This window comes from Rhinoraja longicauda, chromosome 1, assembly GCF_053455715.1.
Source record: "Rhinoraja longicauda isolate Sanriku21f chromosome 1, sRhiLon1.1, whole genome shotgun sequence".
Classification (NCBI taxonomy): Eukaryota; Metazoa; Chordata; class Chondrichthyes; order Rajiformes; family Arhynchobatidae; genus Rhinoraja; species Rhinoraja longicauda.
This window is the reverse complement of record NC_135953.1, coordinates 5,684,459-5,705,286: the sequence shown is the minus strand read 5'-3', so window position 1 is coordinate 5,705,286 and position 20,828 is coordinate 5,684,459. Positions and strand designations below refer to the sequence as shown.

General features: G+C 48.7%; 1 protein-coding gene across 3 annotated transcripts in view; it reads left to right on the top strand.

The window, feature by feature from the left end:
- The first annotated feature begins 6,434 nt into the window (after positions 1–6,434).
- Positions 6,435–20,828, top strand: part of npm1b (nucleophosmin 1b) — a 90,061-nt gene continuing 75,667 nt past the window's right edge. The window contains exons 1-5 of one of the 3 annotated variants that reach the window (XM_078405020.1): positions 6,446–6,567; positions 7,911–8,125; positions 12,375–12,457; positions 16,881–17,000; positions 20,366–20,459. In XM_078405020.1, coding sequence (XP_078261146.1) covers positions 12,380–12,457; positions 16,881–17,000; positions 20,366–20,459 — 292 coding nt within the window. In that variant the 5' untranslated portion in view covers positions 6,446–6,567; positions 7,911–8,125; positions 12,375–12,379. Of the gene's footprint in view, positions 6,568–7,910; positions 8,154–12,374; positions 12,458–16,880; positions 17,001–20,365; positions 20,460–20,828 lie in introns of all 3 variants that reach the window. The other 2 variants (XM_078404839.1, XM_078404931.1) reach the window with 2 other exon arrangements.

The window sequence follows — 20,828 nt, the reverse complement described above, 5'->3', positions numbered from 1 at the left end:
TCAGTACCCCGTTCCTGCCTTCTCCCCATACCCGCAGACTCCACTATCTTTAAGAGCTCCATCTAACTCTCTCTTGAAATTCCTCCTCATCTCCTTCCTAAAGGTACGTCCTTTCATTCTGAGGCTGTGCCCGCTGGTCTTAGATTCTTCCACTCTCCACATCCACTCTATCCAGGCCTTTCACTAATCGGTAAGCTTAAATAAGATCCCTCCTCATCCTTATAAATGCTGCCAGGATTAGAGGGCATTAGCTATTAAGGAGAAGATAGACACAAAATGCTGGAGTAACTCAGCGGGACAGGCAGCATCTCTGGAGAGAAGGAATGCGTGACGTTTCAAGTCCAGATCATTTCTTCAGTCTCATTAAGGAGAGTATTATTAAGGCTATCAAGGAGAGATTGGGCTAACTTGTGTTATTTTCTCTCGAACGTCAGGCATGCAGGGGAGACAATAGAAGCATGTAAAATTACGAGAGGCATAGGTAAGGTAGACAGCCAGAACCTTCTTCCGAAGGGTGGATATGTCAAAGACCAGAAGGCATAGCTTTAAGGTGAGATAGGATAAGTTTAAAGGAGATGTGAAGGTCAAATGTATTAGCCATGGGAAGGTGGGGAGGCTGGAACTTGCTGCCTGAGGTGATGGTGGAGGCAGATACGATAGATGATAGACAATAGACAATAGACAATAGACAATAAATAGACAATAAATAGACAATAGACAATAGGTGCAGGAGTAGGCCATTCGGCCCTTCGAGTCAGCACCACCATTCAATGTGATCAGGGCTGATCATTCTCAATCAGTACCCCGCTCCTGCCTTCTCCCCATACCCCCTGACTCCGCTATCCTTACGAGCTCTATCTAACTCTCTCTTGAAAGCATCCAGAGACTTGGCCTCCACTGCCTTCTGAGGCAGAGAATTCCACAAATTCACAACTCTCCGGGTGAAAAAGTTCTTCCTCATCTCCGTTCTGAATGGCCGACACCTGATTCTTAAACTGTGGCCCCTGGTTCTGCAAAACAGTGGCCTCTGGTTCTGGTGAAGGGCCTGTTTGACTTGGAGGGCTGAAGGGCCTGTTTCTACGCTGTATCTCTAAACCTAGCTGAATCTAAAAAGATTCACGAGTTCAATTTGTGCTTTGTTAGCGCATTAGCAAAGACACCGGACACCGGTGGTCTCTGCAATTCCACGCTTCCACATTTCCAGATACATGATTTGGGAACAGCTCCATCCAAGACAGCAAGAAATTGCAGCGAATTGTGGACACAGCCCAGACCATCACACAAACCAACCTCCCTTCCATTGACTCCATTTGTACCTCACGCTGCCTCGGCAAGGCCAGCAGCATAACCAAGGACCAGTCGCACCCCGGGCACTCCCTCTTCTCCCCTCTCCCATCGGGCAAGAGGTACAGAAGTGTGAAAACGCACACCTTCAGATTCAGGGACAGTTTCTTCCTACCTGTTATCAGGCAACTGAATCATCCTAGCAACAACCAGAGAGCAGTCCTGAGCTCTCCGGTCATGGTGGCGCAGTGGTAGAGTTGCTGCCTCACAGTGAATGCAGTGCCAGAGACCCGGGTTCGATCCTGACTACGGGCGCCGTCTGTACGGAGTTTGTACGTTCTCCCCGTGACCTGCGTGGGTTTTCTCAGAGATCTTCGGTCCCCCCCAACTCCAAAGAGTACAGGTTTGTAGGTTAATTGGCTTGGTAAATGTAAAAATTGTCCCTAGTGCGCGTAGGATAGTATTAATGTGCGGGGATCGCTGGTCGGCGTGGACCCGGTGGGCCGAAGGGCCTGTTTCCACGCTGTATCTCTAAACTAAACTAAACTATACCTCATTGGAGATCCTCAAACTACCTTTGATGGGACTTTACTGGACTTTATTTTGCACTATACTTTATTCCCCTTATCCTGTGTCTGCCCACTGTGGGCGGCTCGATGGTATCATGTATAGTCTTTCCGCTGACTGGATAGCAATGCAACAAAAAAGCTTTTCACTGTCCCTTGATACAGGTGACAATAAACTAAACTCAAACTCCTTGTTTTTGCTCTCGTTCCCCGGTTTCCTGAAGGCATCGCTGAGGTGATTTCATGTTTAAAGTATTCTGCTAACACGTACTCAAAGTGTGGCTGCCTGCTTCACTTCTCCTGTTGCAGATCGTTCATGGTTCACTGGCATCCTCTCACCAACCTGTCTCTTCCCAGCTCCGAGCCTCCAGCCTGCATTTCCCCCTGATGTACGTCTCCCTTTGATCTTCTCAACAGCCCTCTCTTGCCATTAGCGATCCCTTTTCTCCGAATTCCTCTGAACTCCTGTTTTGACGTGTGAGTGTACGACATGCTGGTGCCTTTTTTGCAAGTGGCTGAAGGTGTGTTGCAGTTATCCAATCTGAAGGCCGCCACGGTGGCGCAGCGGTAGAGTTGCTGCCTTACAGCGAATGCAGCGCCGGAGACTCGGGTTCGATCCTGACTACGGGCGCCGTCTGTACGGAGTTTGTACGTTCTCCCCGTGACCTGCGTGGGTTTCCTCCGAGATCTTCGGTTTCCTCCCACACTCCAAAGACGTACAGGTATGTAGGTTAATTGGCTGAGCAAATGTAAAAATTGTCCCTAGTGGGTGTAGGATAGTGTTAATGTGCGGGGATCGCTGGACGGCGCGGACCCGGTGGGCCGAAGGGCCTGTTTCCGCGCTGTATCTCTAAATCTAAATCTAAAAAAATCTAAATCCATCACGTTGGTGAGACCACATTTAGAGTATCGTGTTCATTTTGGGCACACCGTGTTATAGGGAAGATGTTGTCATGCTGGACAGATTGCAGAGAAGATTTACGAGGGCCTGAGTTACAGGGAGAGGTTAAGCAGGCTCGGACTCTATTCCTTGGAGCGCAGGAGGATGAGGGGTGATGTTTACAGAGGTGTTCAAAAATTATGAGAAGAATAGATTGGGTAAACACACAGTCGTTTGCCCAGAGTAGGGGAATCGAGTACCAGCGGACATAGGTTTAAGGTGAGGGGGGAAGGATTAAATAGGAACCTGAGGGGTAACCTTTTCACACAGAGGGTGACGGGTGTATGGAACAAGCTGCCGGAGGAGGTAGTTGAGACAGAACTATCCCAACATTTAAGAAACAGTTATACAGGTACACAGAGAGGACAGGTTTGGAGGAATATGGGCCAATACTATTTCTCGCCTAATGCAAATTTCTTGCAATTCCTCTGTCTCCCTTGATCCTCTGTCCACTAGTCCATCTGGGAGATTGTTTGTGTCTTTCTTAGTGAAGACACATCCGAAGTACCTGTTCAACTCTTCTGCCATTTCCTTGTTACCCGTAATAATTTCACCCTTTTCTGCCTTCAAGGGACCCACATTTGTCTTTACCAATCTTTTTCTCTTAACATACCAAGAGAAGCTTTTACTGTCCTTCTTTTTTCCTTTCCACTGACTGGTTGGCATGCAACAAAAGCTTTTTACTGTACGTCGGTGTACGTGACAATAAACTAAACTGAACTAAACTGCCAATAGACTGCCATTTATACACCTGGGACCAACTCTGTACAGTGCTCAATACAGATGACCTTTTGACCTTTGAAGTTTCACCTTTAGAACATAGAATATTACAGCAGAAGAACTGGCCCTTTGGCCCACTATGTCTCTGCTGAACATGATAGACAATAGACAATAGACAATAGGTGCAGGAGTAGGCCATTCGGCCCTTTGAGCCAGCACCACCATTCAATGTGATCATTCTCAATCAGTACCCCGTTCCTGCCTTCTCCCCACACCCCCTGACTCCGCTATCCTTAAGAGCTCTATCTAGCTCTCTCTTGAACGCATTCAGAGAATTGGCCTCCACTGCCTTCTGAGGCAGAGAATTCCTCAGATTTACAACTCTCTGACTGAATTTTTTTTTTCCTCATCTCCGTTCTAAATGGCCTACCCCTTGATGCCAAGATCAACTCTTATCTGCTTGCATGTGATCCATATCCCTCCATTCCCTGCATATCCAATTACGTAAAATTGGAGAAATCAATGCTTAATTTAGAGATACATCGCGGAAACAGGCTCTTTGGCCCACCAGGTCCGCACCGATTAGCGATCACTAACGCTATCCTACATATATTGGGAGCAATTTACAATTTCACCAAACCAATTAGCCTCCAAACCTGTACGTCTTTGGAGAGCAGAGCACTTGGAGAAAACCCATGCGGTCACGGGGAGAACATACAAACTCCGTACAGGCAGCACCCATAGTCAGGATTGAACCCGGGTCTCCAGCGCTGTGAGGCAGCAACTCTACCGCTGTGCCACCGTGATGCCCTGTTCATACCCTGTTCTACCCAAGCAGAATCTGAGGTGATGCTCCTTCAGTTTGCTTGTGGCCTCGTTTGGCCAATGATCCACGCCCATGACTGAAAGGTCAGTACAGAAATGGGAAGGAGATTTAAAATGGTTAGTTAGTAGCCAGGAGATCCCAAAGGTCTTGGCTGATCAAGGGCAAGTCATGGAGTCATGGAGTGCTACAGTGTGGAAACAGGCCTTTTGGCCCAACTTGCCCACACCGGCCAACATGTCCAATCTGCACCCGTCCCACATGCCTGCGTTTGGTCCATATCCCTCCAAACCTGTCCTATCCATGTACCTGTCTATGGTGACCTGAAATGGTCGATATCCTCTTCAAAGGGCACTGTCCACACCAACAGAAAGACAAAGCAAAATCCTGTACTATATTCCAAAGTGTAGCTACAAAAAACCCATAAAACAACACGAATTTAACTCGGATGAAGAAAATATAGTTCAGAAGTGTTTCTGAAACTTGGGGGACACTGCCACCCAATGGAGAAATAAAAGAAACGCATTAGACTGTGGGTGGCGTTTCATGTTGAGACCCCACTTCAGAGTCTACTTCAGATGTTGTCAAGCTGGAAATGGTACAGAGAAGATTTACGAGGATGTTACCAGGACTCGAGGATGTGAGTGATTGGGAGAGGTTGAGCAGGCTGGGACTCTATTCCCTGGAGTGCAGGAAGATGAGGGGTGATGTTATAGAGGTGTATAAAATCATGAGAGGAATAGATCGGGTAGATGCACAGAGTCTCTCGCCCAGAGTGGGGGAATCGAGGACCAGAGGACGCAGAAACATTACAACGTTGGGGGCGGGACGACGTGCGAAGGCGGTCGTGAGACGCTCACACCCATTGGTTGGACGTGGAGTCGATCAAGGGTGTGAGTGATTCATCGGATGGGCAATCGTAGCGTGCGTCCTTCGACCGCCCACCGTACTTCATCCCGCCCCCCTCAGGCCACCATCCGCCAATCAGCGCCGCGCTGCCGATCCTCCGCTCTGGAACAAGTGGCTGCTCCCAGTCAATGGTGTTTTATTATCATTTCTATTTTTCTGCTTTTTCTGCTTTCTACTGCACAACCGCCAACATCTGGGCTATCTCAGGTTTCACTCGCTCGTGCGGGGGGGGTACTGGTTGCAAAAGGGTCATTTAGATCTTTATGTGGGCAGGTTTGGTGAGATGGTCCGTGTGCAAGTCGAGCTCTTAAGGATAGCGGAGTCAGGGGGTATGGGGAGAAGGCAGGAACGGGGTACTGATTGAGAGTGATCAGCCATGATCGCATTGAATGGCGGTGCTGGCTCGAAGGGCTGAATGGCCTACTCCTGCACCTATTGTCTATTGTCTATTGTCTATTGAGCTGTGACCCTTGAACAGTGAGAGGATCACCACGTGAGGGGGTGGGGGGGGGGGGAGAAGGGAGGACTGATGACTTGAGGTGGGGGAGAAGGGACGATGTGATGACGTGAGGGGGGGAGTAGGGACGACATGATGACGTAACGAGGAGGACGACGATGGGAGGGGGAGAAGGGGACGACGTGATGACCTAACGAGGAGGACGACGTTGGGAGGAGGCGGGACGACACGATGTATTGGGGCGGGAGGACGTGAGGTGGCGGGACGATGTGAGGGGTGTGCACTCCCATTGGTCGGCCGGAGAGACACTCACATGGATGGGCGATATGATTGGTTCATGGGAGAGCCAGTCAGAGCGGGGGGAGGGGTTGACAGCGCGGCGCTGATGGGCCGTCGTTTGAGGGAAGGGGGCGGGACATCTAACTGCAATTGGCCCAAAGGGGAGTCAATCACCGCGGGGGGGAGGATTGGGGCGACGTGCGCGGGGGCTGCAAGCGCGGGGACGACGTGCGCGGGGGCTGCAAGCGCGGGGACGACGTGCGCGGGGGCTGCAAGCGCGGGGACGACGTGCGCGGGGGCTGCAAGCGCGGGGACGACGTGCGCGGGGGCTGCAAGCGCGGGGACGACGTGCGCGGGGGCTGCAAGCGCGGGGACGACGTGCGCGGGGGCTGCAAGCGCGGGGACGACGTGCGCGGTGGACGACGTGCGCGGGGGCGGCGTGCGCGGGGACGGCGAGCGACGTCGGGGAACGTGAGCGGCCGTTGGTCGCGCGGCGAGTCAAGCGGAGCAGCGGCGGCGACGACGATGGAGGAGCTGAGAGAACGGCCGCTCCTGGCGACCCCGCTCAACCCCAGCGTGCGGCTCTTCGGTAAGCGGCGGCGGCCCGGCGCAAGGCCGAGGCCTCAGCAGGGGGCCGACTCGCGGAGCGGCTCCCCCCTCCCTCTAACTCCTCCCCCCCCCCTTCCTCACAGACCCCGACCCCCCCCACCCCCCGTCGACGACGCGAGGCCACCCTCCCTCCATGGCGCTCCCTCTCTCCCCGACTGCACCCCCCCCCCCCCCCCCCCATCACCTCGAAACTCAAATAATTACCCTGGCGTTCCCCTGAACTCCCCTTCCCCCCAATTACCTGGCGCTTCCCTGTTCCCCCTCCTCTCCCCTTCCCCCCTCATCCCCCCAATTACCCAGGCGCTACCCTATCCCCTTCATCCCCTCCCCCCAATTACCCTGCGCCCCCTAATTACCCTGCGCCCCCTCCCTTCCCGAATTACCCTGGCGCTACCCTATTCCCTCCCCCTCTCTCCCCCTAAATACCCTGGCGCTACCCTATTCCCTCCCTCCCTCTCCCCCTAAATATCCTGGCGCTACCCTATTCCCTCCCTCCCTCTCCCCCTAAATATCCTGGCGCTACCCTATTCCCTCCCTCTCCCCCCAAATTCCCTGGCGCTACCCTGCCCTCTCCTCCCTCTCCCACAATTACCTGGCGCTACTCTATTTCCTCCCTCTCCCCCCAAATACCCTGGTATTACCCTGTTTCTCCCCTCCCTCTCCCCTCCAAATTACCCTGGCACTACCCTACTCGCTCCCTCTCTCGCCAATTACCTGGGCGATCTGTAGGAAAGAACTGCAGGTATGTAGGAAAAAAAACTGCGGATGCTGGTTTAAATCGAAGATAGACACAAAATGCTGGAGTAACTCAGCGGGACAGGCAGCATCTCTCGAGAGAAGGCGTCGGAGCCGTTTATGTTTCGGCTAGCTACTGTTGGCATATTATAGTATTTTTTGTAGAATATCTTGCGGTATTATTTGGGACACTTGGGGGCAGTCATTAGATGAACAGGGTAGTGTAGTGTACTGAAACGATCTATTCCCTCCCTGTGTCTGGCACTCCCTGTCCCCTATGCCCACATGTCCCCTATGCCCACAAAAAGGTGGGGTAACTCAGCGGGTCAGGCAGCATCTCTGGAGAGAAGGAATGGGTGACGTTTCGGGTCGAGGCACTTCTTCAGTCTGAGAACATTGGAGACACAAGAAACTGCAGATACAGGAATCTTGAGCAAAATTCAAAGTGCCAGAAGAACTCGGCGAATGAGGCAGCATCTGTGAGGGTAGACACAAAATGCTGGAGTAACTCGGTGGGTCAGACAGCATCTCTGAAGAAAAGGAATAGGTGACGGGTCGGGTTCTAATTCCCCTATTCCTTTTCTCCAGGAATGCTGCCTGACCCGCTGAGATGCTCCCAACACTTTGTGTCCATCTTCGGTATAAACCAGCATCTGCAGTTCCTTCCTACACACGGCATCTGAGGGAATGGACATGAGGTTTCGACTTTCTACAATCTGGTTGCAGGCAGACTCTGGTCTGAAGAAGGATCCCCACCCAACATGTTGTCTATCCATTTCATGGGCGGCACAGTGGCACAGCAGGTAGAGCTCCTGCCTTACAGCGCCAGAGGTTCGATCCTGACCACGGCTGTTTGGAGTTTGTAAAATTGTCCCTCGTATGTGTGTGTAGGATAGTGCTAGTGTAATGGCAGTTTCTATACCATCTCAAAGTCCTAACTATAGATATAGCAACAGCTAGTGTATGGGGATCGCTCGTCGGTGCCAGTTTCTGCGCACTATACTCTAAAACTAAAAAAAAATGCAGCCAGACCTGTTGAGTTCTTCCTACTCTGTGTGTTTTGGTCAGCGTTCTGACTTTGCTGCTTTTGAATGTAAGATGAGATGTTGGACAATGTTCGATGTCTATCGGGCAAGATATAACTAATCCATTTCTGAGCTGTTTGATTTAGTGACTGCCTCACTAGAGGGAGGTGGTGTGCTCCTATTTGGGCCAAAATTGATTTTCCAGCTTCAGTAAAACCCCTTAAATAATCTTTTTAGAATAGTTAACCAAAATGTTAATAACGCTGACAGTGGAATTGCATCTCAAGTTCTAACTTGTAGATTTGATTGTGCTTCTGAGAAAACGAGGGAAAAATCTTATATCTTAACTATCTGCCTGCAGTGAATAATACTGGGGGTCATAGCATGGAATCAGGCCCTTCGTCTCATCTTGCCCATGCTGACCAAGATGCCCCATCTCTGCTAGTCCCACTGCCAGTATAGGGGCATATCCCTCTAAACCTTTCCTATCAATGTACCTGTCCAAATGGCTTTGAAATGTTGCTATAGTACGTGCCTCAACCACCTCTGGCAGCTTATTCCGTGTACCCACCACCCTCTGTGTGACAAAGTTCCCCCTCGGTTTCCTATTAACTTTTTCCCCTCTCACCTTAAAGAGTGGAGTCGTACACATGTCGAAAATGCAACACACATTTATTAAAGTCCACTTACAGCATTGATCTGCAAGACGTCACAGCGACTAACAGCTACTCCAACTACCCCCACATAAGCAAGCTATAGGTAATATATATCGCATATTAGGCGGAGCAACTACTAACAAGTGCTACCATTGGTTAGTGGGAAATAACCAATCTACATCTTTCCTTGTAGAAACAAATAAAGCATAGATACGTGGAAACATGGTGGCTAAACACTATAGTAGCCGAAACGTTAATATCGCATATGGGGAAGATAGATGGTTACACAAAATCGCCGTATCTAATGGGTGGCCTGCTGACCCGACCGGCGCGTGTGCGGTACGAATCCGCATCTCCTCCCTTCACGGGTGAAGTGAATGGGGAGGGGACCGGGGTTGTGACCGGGGACGGCACCGGAGACCCGTCGGGTGGAGGTGGTGAATTCAAGCGCAATGCACAAAAACGTCGAACGCCGTGGAGGGGCGGCGGGGCACCCAGTCTCCGGTAGTGGAGCAGCCGGTCCGGTAGTGGGAGGGTATGCAAAAAGCGAGACCTCTGGATGTGGAGTCGCAGGACGCGGTTCCTTCACTGGAAGGAGATGTTGACGGTTGCGTGTGTAAATGGCTCCGTCCGCGCTAACCAGGCAGGAGCGCGGATCATTGGCAGGGCTGTGGATGTGACCCAGACGGCCGTAGCCCTTGGTGGTCTGGAGGCGAACGACCTGTCCACTGGAGAGAGGTTTAAGCGGCTTACTGGATTTGTCGAAAAGACGTTTTTGTGCATTGCGCTTGAATTGTTGTCGTTTCTGGACCGCGGGCGGAGAACGGACCTGCGGCTGCAAAAGCTGTTGGGGTACAGGCAGGGCAGCACGGGTTTGGCGAGACAGCAGTCGCTGGGCTGGGGAACCCAGTATGGGATCCCTGGCAATGTTCCTTAAATTGAGTAGGTCCAGGTAGATATCAGATTTAGCGAGGTAGGAACGCTCCATTAGTTGTTTTGCGCTTCGGACGGCTCGTTCGGCGAGTCCGTTGGACTGCAGAAACTCAGGGCTGCTGGTGACATGCCGAAAGTCCCATCGTTGTGCAAAGTTTTTGAAAAGCTGGCTGGTGAACTGACTGCAGTTGTCGGACAGAAGGCGTGCAGGGGAACCGTGCACGGAGAAATGGCGCTGCAGCTTCTGGATAACTGCTTCAGATGTGACGGTTTGGAGTAGATCGATGTCAAACCAGCCCGAATAAGAGTCGACAAGAACCAGATAGTGCTTCCCATGCCATTCGAATATGTCGGTGGCTACCGTGCACCACGGTAGAGGAGGAACCGGGTGCGACAGTAAGGGCTGCTTCTGCTGGTGCCGCATTAGGCTGTTGCAGATGGCGCACACTACAGTTTTGTCACGTATTTACTTGGTCATTCCAGGCCAGTAAAACATGCTCTGTGCCCGTTGTAAGGTTGCCTCCACACCGGGGTGGCCCCTGTGGACGGCATCGAAGTACTTGTCTCGGAGGACAGCTGGGACAACTGCCTTGTGGCCTTTGGCTATAATCCCGTCCTGTAACATCAGCTCGTCGCGAACCAAGAATTATGGGCGGATTGCGAGCGGGGTGCTGTGTTGTTTATCCGGCCAACCACGCCGGATGACTGCAGACAGCAGTTGTAAGGTCTCGTCAGCAGCCGTGTGCTCAGCCAGGTCGCTAAGGCAATCAGTAGGAACATACGATACTTTCATTACGGAGAACTGATCCTGTTCAGAGGGCATTTATTCACAAAATGCTGGAGTAACTCAGCAGGTCAGGCAGCATCTCAGAAGAGAAGGAATGGGTGACGTTTCGGGTCGAGAACCTTCTTCAGAGGGCTGTTGTTCGCTGGTTTTGCGTGGCGCCCTTGATAGCGTGTCAGCAATGTGCATGTCTTTGTCTTTTTTGTAGACAATGTCAAAATCAAAACGCTGCAGCTACATCATGCCGGAGCAGTGTGAATGGGTTTGTTCAAGATGGTGACCATTTCTATTGTCACAGACTTTCCAAAAATAAAGTCCTTGAATTTCGTGCAGGCAAAAACCACTGCAAGCAATTCTTTTTCGATCTGTGCGTAACATTGTTCAGTGTTGGTTAGCGTGCGTCCTTTGGTTCTTGATTTCCCTACTCTGGGTAAAAGAGTGTGCTTTTACCCTATCTATTCTCTTTGCGATCTTCTAAATCTATAAGATCATGTTTCTAGAGCTGACAAATCCATTCATTTCTGCACCTTTCAAATTGCTTAAATCTGAGCTCAATTAAAAGTGGAAAGGGAATAAAAAATTTGCTGGATCATTGGAAAAAGTGTTTAGAGTCTTTTATTAGTCTGGCTAACACTTAATGCTCGCCTGGTGTCACTAAATGGGTTTTCTGTTCTTAGCAATTTTTTCCTTAAACTGGTAGAGTCGCTGCCTCACAGTGCCAGAGACACGGACTTGATCCTGATCATAGTGTGTAGGGAAAGTGGGATAACATAGAGCTAGTGTGAATGGGCAGTTGATGGTCACCGTGGAGTCGGTGGGCCGAATGGCCTGTTTCCTTCTTGTATCTCCAAACGAAATTATACTTTTCACATACTTTGAAATTACATAAAGCAGTAGATTCATGGATCAGTCATCATACAATACAGGAACATTGCACTAATTTGCAAGATTCACGTTCGATCAGCATGGGTCCCCATTTTTCAAATTAACCTGCACATCTTTGGAATATAGGAAGTAACCGGAGCACCCAGAGAAAACTCACGTGGTCACGGAGAACGTGCAAACTCCATACAGACAGCAGCTGCAGTCAGGATCAAACCTAGATATCCGGCGCTGTAAGGCAGCAACACTGCTGCACCACCGTGCCGCCAAAGTGCTGGAATATTTTGCTGGATCAGGCAGCATCCCTGGAGAACATGTGTAGGAAGGAACTGCAGATGCTGGTTTAAACTGAAGATGGACACAAAATGCTGGAGTAACTCAGCGGGGCTGGCAGCATCTCTGGAGAGAAGGAATGGGTGATGTTTTGGGTCGAGACCCTTCTTCAGTCTTTTTGGTTGGGACCCTTGTGGATAGCTCATTGCACTGGAAGACCAATAAGTTTCAGGCAGGCTTTTGACTGACTTTCAAAGCTGTTCTAATCGTTGCAACCTGCTATGGTGATAGTATATTGAAAATACTTCACTGATTCTAATACACATTAAGGCATGCTAATACTTGGAAGGAGTCTGTATCAATGAAGTTTTTACCCCCCACCCAAAAACCACCAATGCCATCCTAAATTAACATCTCGAGAGTTAATGTATGCACTAATTTCCAAATGCGTTGCTGGGAGCAGTTGATTATATTTACAGTTTAAATTCTCATTGCCCAGGGTGCATGCTGGAAGGATCAAAGAAAGAGTACAAGTTCAAGATGGAGGATGATCCGCGGGCACATCAACTGGTTCTGAGAACGGTGAGTACCCTGAGCTGTGTGCAATTGGAAAGTCTACTTGTCTCTCCTCACCTGACCCTATGCTGAGTGCAGTTGTCAAGATGTCGTCAAGCTAGAAATGGTACAGAGAAGATTTACGAGGATGTTCCAAACCTTGCAACCTTCCTATGGTGATAGTATATTGTATTCACTGGAGTTTAGGATGAGAGGGGATCTTATAGAGACATATAAAATCATAAAAGGACTGGACAAACTAGATGCAGGAAAAATGTTCCCAATGTTGGGGAAGTCCAGAATCAGGGGCCACAGTCTTAGAATAAAGGGGAGGCCATTTGAAACTGAGGTGAGAAGGAACTTTTTCACCCAGAGATTTGTGGAATTCTCTGCCACAGAGGGCAGTGGAGGCCAAATCACTGGATGAATTTAAGAGATAGATAGAGCTCTGGGGGCTAGTGGAATCAAGGGATATAGGGAGAAGATGGGCACAGGTTACTGATTGTGGATGATCAGCTGTGATCACAATGAATGGCGGTGCTGGCTCGAAGGGCAGAATGGCCTCCTGCACCTATTTTCTATGTTTCTATGATGTTCCCAGGACAGGAGGGTCTGAGCTATAGGGAGCGGTTAAGCAGACTGGTACTCTATTCCTTGAAGTGTAGGAGGTTGAGGGGTGATCTTATTGAGGTGAATAAAATCATGAGAGGAATAGATCGGATAGATGCACAGAGTCTCTTGCCCAGCGGAGGGAAATCGAGGACCAGAGGACATGGGTTTAAGGTGAAGGGGAAAATATTTAATAGGAATCTGAGGGGTAGCTTTTTCACACACAGGGTGGTGGGTGTATGGAACAAGCTGCCAGAGGAGGTAGTTGAGGCAGGGACAATCCCAACATTTAAGAAATGGACAGGTATAGGGAATGAATGTGTAGGAAAGAAGTGCAGATACCGGTTGAAATCTAAGATAGACAAAAAATGCTGGAGTAACTGCAAGACAGGAGATGCTGCCTGTCCTAGTTACACCAGCATTCTGTGTCTATCTTGGGTATATGGATAGGACAGGTTTGGCAGGATGTGGACCAAAAGCGGGCAGGTGGGACTAGTGTAGCTGGGACATGTTGGCCAGTGTGGGTAAGTTGGGCTGAAGGGCCTGCTTCCACACTGTATCACTCTATGACTCTAATTCATTTGCCGCCTTCAACGTGGCTCAGGGGTAGAGTTGCTACCTTTGCGCCAGGGACCTGGGCTCAATCCTGACTACAGGTGCTGTCTGTACGGTGTTTGTCCGTTCTTCCCTTGACTGCGTGGGTTTCCTCCAGCTGCTCCAGTTTCCTCCAACACTCAAGACGTGTAGGTTTGTATGTTTCGGTAACATTGTATATTATCCCTAATGAATGGGATAGTGCTGGTGTGCGGGGATCGTTGCTCGCCGCGAACGCAGGGGGCTCGAAGAGCCTATTCCCGCGCTGTATCTCTAAATTAAACTAAACATTGTCACTGCCTTCACCCCTGCCAGCTTACAAGAATATTTTATTGAACTCCTAGCTTTTCTGAATCCTAATTATCCAGGCAGCTGACTTGCCTTCCATAACCAGTCGTCCTTCATAGGGTTTTGCAATGGTTAAGTTTTTAGCTCATTCTGTGACTCGGTAAGGGGACGTACAACGAGATCTAGGTGTCCTAGTGCATTAGTCACTGAAAGTAAGCATGCAGGTACAGCAGGCAGTGAAAAAAGCCAATGGAATGTTGGCCTTCATAACAAGAGGAGTTGAGTATAGGAGCAAAGAGGTCCTTCTGCAGTTGTACAGGGCCCTAGTAAGACTGCACCTGGAGTACTGTGTGCAGTTTTGGTCTCCAAATTTGAGGAAGGATATTCTTGCTATGGAGGGCGTGCAGCATAGGTTTATTAGGTTAATTCCCGGAATGGCGGGACTGTCGTATATTGAAAGACTGGAGCGACTAGGCTTGTATACACTGGAATTTAGAAGGATGAGAGGGGATCTTATCGAAACATATTAGATTATTAAGGGGTTGGACACGTTAGAGGCAGGAAACATGTTCCCAATGTTGGGGGAGTCTAGAACCAGGGGCCATAGTTTAAGAATAAGGGGTAGGCCATTTAGAACGGAGATGAGGAAAAACTTTTTCAATCAAAGAGTTATGAATCTGTGGAATTCTCTGCCTCAGAAGGCAGTGGAGGCCAATTCTCTGAATGCATTCAAGAGAGAGCTAGATAGAGCTCTTAAGGATAGAGGAGTCAGGGGGTACGGGGAGAAGGCAGGAACGGGGTACTGATTGAGAATGATCAACCATGATCACATTGAATGGTGGTGCTGGCTCGAAGGGCCGAATGGCCTCCTCCTGCACCTATTGTCTATTGTCTATTGTCTATTCAGACCAAATGCCTCTGCTATAAAAGGCGCTAGTTAAATGCAAATAGTCAGAAAAATTAGTTTGGATTTGCAAAGAAAGCACGCTCGCGTTTTACAAAGAACCAAGAAATTGCTACTCAACAATCCACAGGGTGAATTAGAGCACTCTTTATCACCTTTGAAGTGAAAATTATCACACTGTGTAATCTCCTTTCATCCACTTATCTCCAATGTTGCATCACAAGACCTTTTAAATTGCCTAAAATCAAAAAGTGTGCCCCACAAATTTACGGTCTTGGAATGAGAGGTACAAGTTAGAGACGCAATAGTATTTAACGTCTAGCCAGAGGAATGACACCTGCCTCTAGTTAAAATGGGAAAAGATTAAAAAGCGCTGAAAAGAGTAAAAATAGAGTTGGAGGCCTCTAATTAAGTTGCTTTTGTGCAATATTCCTGCTGAAGCAGGCAGATGAACAAGCACCATCTTGGAGGCCCAAAGGAACAGTGAGCAGAGCAAGGATGAGCAGCAAGGAAGTCTTGAGCAACCTATTTGTGGACCAAACCAATGCACATTTCAGGCAAACATGAAAGGCAACTCTTATCTTGACAGCAGCAGATTCACATTTCCAACAACTGATCAAGTTAAGAACCAGAGCAGTAGAGCACCGGAACAGGCCCTTCGGCCCACTATGTCTGTTCCGAACAAGATGCCAAGTTAAACCAATCTCCTCTGCCTGCACCTGATTCGCATCTCTCCACTCCCCGCACATCCATGTACCTACCTGAAAACCCACTGTCGTATTTGCCTCCTCCAACACGCCTGGCAGAGTGTTCCAGGCACTCGCCACTCTTTGTAGGTGAGAAAAAAGCTCTGCCTCTGACAACTTTATTTTAGGCTTCAGAGATACAGCGCGGAAACAGGCCCTTTGGTCCACTGTCTCCGTGCCAACCAGTAAACACCCTGTACACTAGCACTACTGTGCACACTACAGACACTTTACAATTTTACCTAATCCAATTAACCTCCAAACCTGTACGTCTTTGGAGTGAGTGAGAAAACTGAAGCACCCGGTGAAAACCCACGCGGTCACAGTGAGAACATACAAACTCCGTACAGAGGAGAGGCATCCATCGTCGGGATCGAACCCGGGTCTCTGGCGCTGTAAGGCAACAACTTTACCGCTTCGCCACTGTGCCGCCCAATTCAACACCTTTTGCCCATTTTCCTTTCTCCGGATGTACTGGAGACTGAAATTTTATTCTGAGGCCAAAGCCCCAGAATCAAAGGATGTACCTTCAGAAAGGAGTTGATGAGGAATTTCTTGAGTGAGAGGGTGGTGAATCTGTGGAATTCATTGCCACAGATGGCTGTGGAGGCCGCCGATTGATATTTTAAGGTGGATATTGATAGATTCTTGATTAGTAACGGTGTCGGGGGTGATGGGGAGAAGGCAGGAGAATGGGGTTGAGAGGGAAAGATAGATCAGCCATGATTGAATGATGGAGTAGACTTGATGAGCCGGATGACCGAATTCTACTCCTATCACTTATGACCTTATGTGTAGGAATAAAGCTGCAGATGCTAGTTTAAATCGAAGGTAGACACAAAATGTTGGAGTAACTCAGCGGGTCAGGCAACATCTCTGGATAGATGGAATGGGTGACGTTTCACGTCGAGATCCTTCTTCAGTCTGAATCAGGGTCTCGACCCAAAATGTTACCCATTCCTTCTCTCCAGAGATGCTGCCTGACCCGCTGAGTTACTCCAGCATTTTGTGTCTACTTATGACCTTATGATCTTCAGAATGCAGAGCTGGCAGGTATGTCTGAAGAACGGTCTCGACCGGAAACGTCACCCATTCATTTTCTCCAGAGATGCTGCCTGACCCGCTGCATTACTCCAGCATTTTGTGTCTATGTTCGGTGTTCTATAAATGTGTAGATGTTGTGTCTGATCTTGTGACTGGAGAATTTTTCATTCCTCTGGCTTTGGTGAAGCTCCAGGAAGGAGTTAGATTTGATGTGTGCTTTTGAATTGCTTTTTGAAACTTTTGTTCCCTATTCTCATGTTGGCAGGTGTGTGTGGGGCCTGAAACGAAGGATGAGCTGCACGTCATTGAGGTGGAGGCCATGAGTGCGAATGGGAAAATGATTAAAATGCCCTTAACATCTCTGAAACCATCCGTTCTGACTTCAGTAAGTGGCCTATTCATCTGTACACAAGGGGGCAAGGCTTGTTTTGATATATTTGGAGCTGATGGAAAGTTAGAAATTTTTGAACATTGATTACTCCAATTTTCGGTGACCCCCTCCAACCAATTTTCTTACCTTGCCCCCTCTCCCAACTGGATTCTCACCTATTTCCTTCCTCTGCTTCATAATTCCCAACTATTCAATCTTTTTGTCTCACACCTTCAGTTTTAATCTCTCGCCTTTGTTTCCAACCATCTACCCGTTTCGACCTATTACCTGCCACGCTTTCTCCTGCCTTCCTCTCTCCCTGTGATTTCACCACCTTCACAATCAGTCTGAGGAAGGGTCCCAGCCCGAAATGACACCTAACCATGTTCTCCAGAGATGCTGCCTGGCCCACTGAGTTACTCCAGCACTTAGTAAACCTCTTTTTAAGACAGTGTCTGAAAAAGGATCCCAACTCAAAACATTATTTTTCCATTCCGTCCACAGATTCTGCCTGATCCATTGAGTTGCTCCATGGAGCACTTTGTATTTTGCTCAAGACTCCAGCATCTGATGTTATTTGTATCTCCAAAACACATATGTGCAGGAAAGAACTGCAGATGCTGGTTTAAATCGAAATGTCACAACATGCTGGAGTAATTCAGCGGGACAGGCAGCATCTCTGGAGAGAAGAAATGGGTGATGTTTCGGGTCGAGACCCAGTATGAAGAAAAGTCTCGACCCGAAACGTCGCCCTTTCCTTCTCTCCAGAGATACTGCCTGTCCCACTGAGTTACTCCAGCATTTTGTGTCCAAAACACATGGTCTGTTGTGTAGAAAGGAGCTGCAGATGCTGGTTTATACTGCAGATAATAATAATAATAATACATTTATTTTATATAGCGCTTTTAAGATACTCAAAGACGCTTTACCAAGCAAACAAGACATAAAAACAAACAAACAAACAAACAAACAAAAGATTTGTCCTGACCGAGATAGACAGAGACTTTGTATTTTCTTAGAATGAGACTTTGTATTTTCATTCATGTTCTTTATCTCTCCACATCACCGTCTAGATCTCTCGTTTCCCTTATTCCTAACCAGTCTGAAGAAGGGTCTCGACCCAAAACGTCACCCATTCCTTCTCTTCAGAGATGCTGCCTGTCTTGCTGAGTTACTCCAGCTTCTTGTGTCTATCTAGTGTAAGGTAAAGTCCGATTAAAGGTAGTCTGACGGTCTCCGGTGAGGTAGATAGTAGCTCAGGACCGCTCTCTCTTTGGGAGAGGGGGGAAGAGGGAGTGACCGGGGTGAGACTCTTCCTTGGTTATGCAGCTGGTCTTGCCGAGTCAGTGTGAATTGTCAATGTAGTCAATGGTTTGTGTGATGGCCTGGGCTGCGTCCACAATTCTCTGTACTGGTAGTTACAGATGAAGATCACAAGACAGCAGGAACTGCAGATGCTTGAATCTGCAGCAAAGCACAAAGTGCTGGTGTAATTCAGGCGTTGGGTTGGGACCCTTCTTTGGACTTATTATAGGAGGGAAAAAGCTTGAAGAGGGTGCGAGTGGGACAAAGCCTGGATACAGGTGAGGGGATTTGATAGGCAGAGGGGTGGAGTAAGCAACAAAGGCGAAAGGGGAGAGAAATTTTGTATTGAATTTAAAAAAATCTTTTAGAAAATGCCTTTGCACCATCGCAGCTGCTGCACATTGGCAGATTGTCTATGTTTACTTTAATTAAATCACAGGTTGTCAGATCAGGAGAGGTGAAATATAAAACCAGCTGGAGGGATTGGGTGCAAGGGGACATGGAGGAGCGGAAAGAGGGGGCAGGATAAAGGGGGGAAAGAGAGACTCGGGGATGGGAGGTGAGTGCACTGAGGGGAATGGAGCTGGGTGGTGGGGGTTGGGGGTGGAAGATGATGGGGAAAATGGGTGCACATAGGAAAAAGAAAGGGGGTAGTGGGGAGTTACTTGAAATGAGAGAATTCAGTGTTCATAGTCATTGAGATACAGTGGGGGGAAAGGCCCTTCGGCCCATCTTTCCCATGCAAATCAACGTGCCCCATCTGCACTAGTCCCACCTGCCTGCTTTTGGCCCATATCACTAAACACATTTTATCTATGTACCTGTCTAAATGTTTTTTAAAGGTTATGATAGTACCTGCCTCGACTATCTCCTCCGACAGTGTGTTCCATTTCCCTACTATCCATTGTATAATTTTTTCAAAGTTGCCACCCAGGTTCCAATTAAATCTTCCCACTTCACCTTAAACCTAGGTCCTTTGATTCTCATTTTCAATAATCTGGGTGAGAGACTCTTGTGATTTTAGCCTCTCTATTCCTCTTATCTTGTACACCTCTCGCCTCTCATCCTCCTGTGCACCAAGGAATAAATTCCTAGGCTGCTAAACCTCTCCCTGTAGCTCAGGACCTCGAGCCATGGCATGATCCTCGTAAATCTTTTCTGCACCCTTTCCACGAAAGCCAATGTCTCAGCGGGTCCGGCAGCATCTCTGGAGAAAACAGATGGGTGATGTTTCGGATTGGTACCTTTCTTCAGACTGACAGAGATGCTGGCCCACTGAGCTACTCCAGCATTTAGTGTCTTATCTTTGGTGTAAATCATCATCTACAGTTCTTTTTTTTGTTGCTATTTATTCGGCTATTATACCTGCCGCCGCCAACACCTCTGGCAATTTGTTCCAGGCATCCACCGTCCTCGGATCACCTTAAAATCTCTCTCCTCTCACTTTAAGCCTGTGTCCTCTGAGACTTGAAGTGCTGGAGTGACTCAGCTGCTCAGGCAACATGGCCAAGTTAGGCCGAAGAGCCTGTTTCAGCTCTGGTTGACTCTATAATAGACAGGTGACGTTTTGGGTCCCGGTCTGAAACGTCGTCCATCCATTTCTCACAGTTTAGTTTAGAGGTGCAGCACGGAAACAGGCCCTTTGACTCACCGAGTCTGCGCCGACCTGTGATCCCCGCACACTAACACTATCCTGCATACACTAGGGACAATTTACAATTTTACCATGCCAATTAACCTACAAAGTGGCAGGAAACCGATCCCAGGGAAAACCCACACAGATTATGGGTGAATGTACAAACTCCGTTCAGACAAGCACCCGTAGTCAGGATCGAACCCGGTTCTCTGGCACTGGAAGGGAGTAACTCTACCTCTGCGCCACCGTGCCGCACAGATGATGCCTGACCTGCTGAGGTGAGGTCTGCTACATGATTGTATGCAAAACGCAGCATTTCACTGCACCCAGGTACATGTGACAATAAAGTATAATTGAATGAAATCGTTGGGTTCCTCCAATACTTTGCTTTTTGGTAATGAGTATCATATTTAAAATATTGAATGCTGGTCTTTTCTAGATGGGTCTGGGTGGATTTGAAGTGTCTCCTCCAGTCCGTTTCCGCCTGAAGACTGGTTCTGGTCCTATTTATATCAGTGGGGAACACATCATTGGTAAGTGTGTTTTTAACCCATCTCCTTCTCCTAAACAAATAACCATTTGATTAATGCATCCCTGTACCATTCCTTCTGCGTTGTATGTCCATGTCAGCTATGATCTTGGGTGGAATTGATGTTGGAAATGCAGAAAATAGGTGTTTCTTACTTTTCCTCTCTGCCGGCCATCTCAAATGTCGTTTCCGTTACTTTGCTTGGGTGGAAGGAGTAACTCAACGGGTCAGGCAGCCTTCCTGGAGTAACTCAGCGGGTCAGGCAGCCTTCCTGGAGAACCTTTTGGGTCGGGACCCTTCTTCAGACTGGATGCTCGGGTGGACTACTGTCGGCAGTAGATGTTCACATTGGCCTTTTACCCTGGAACATGTT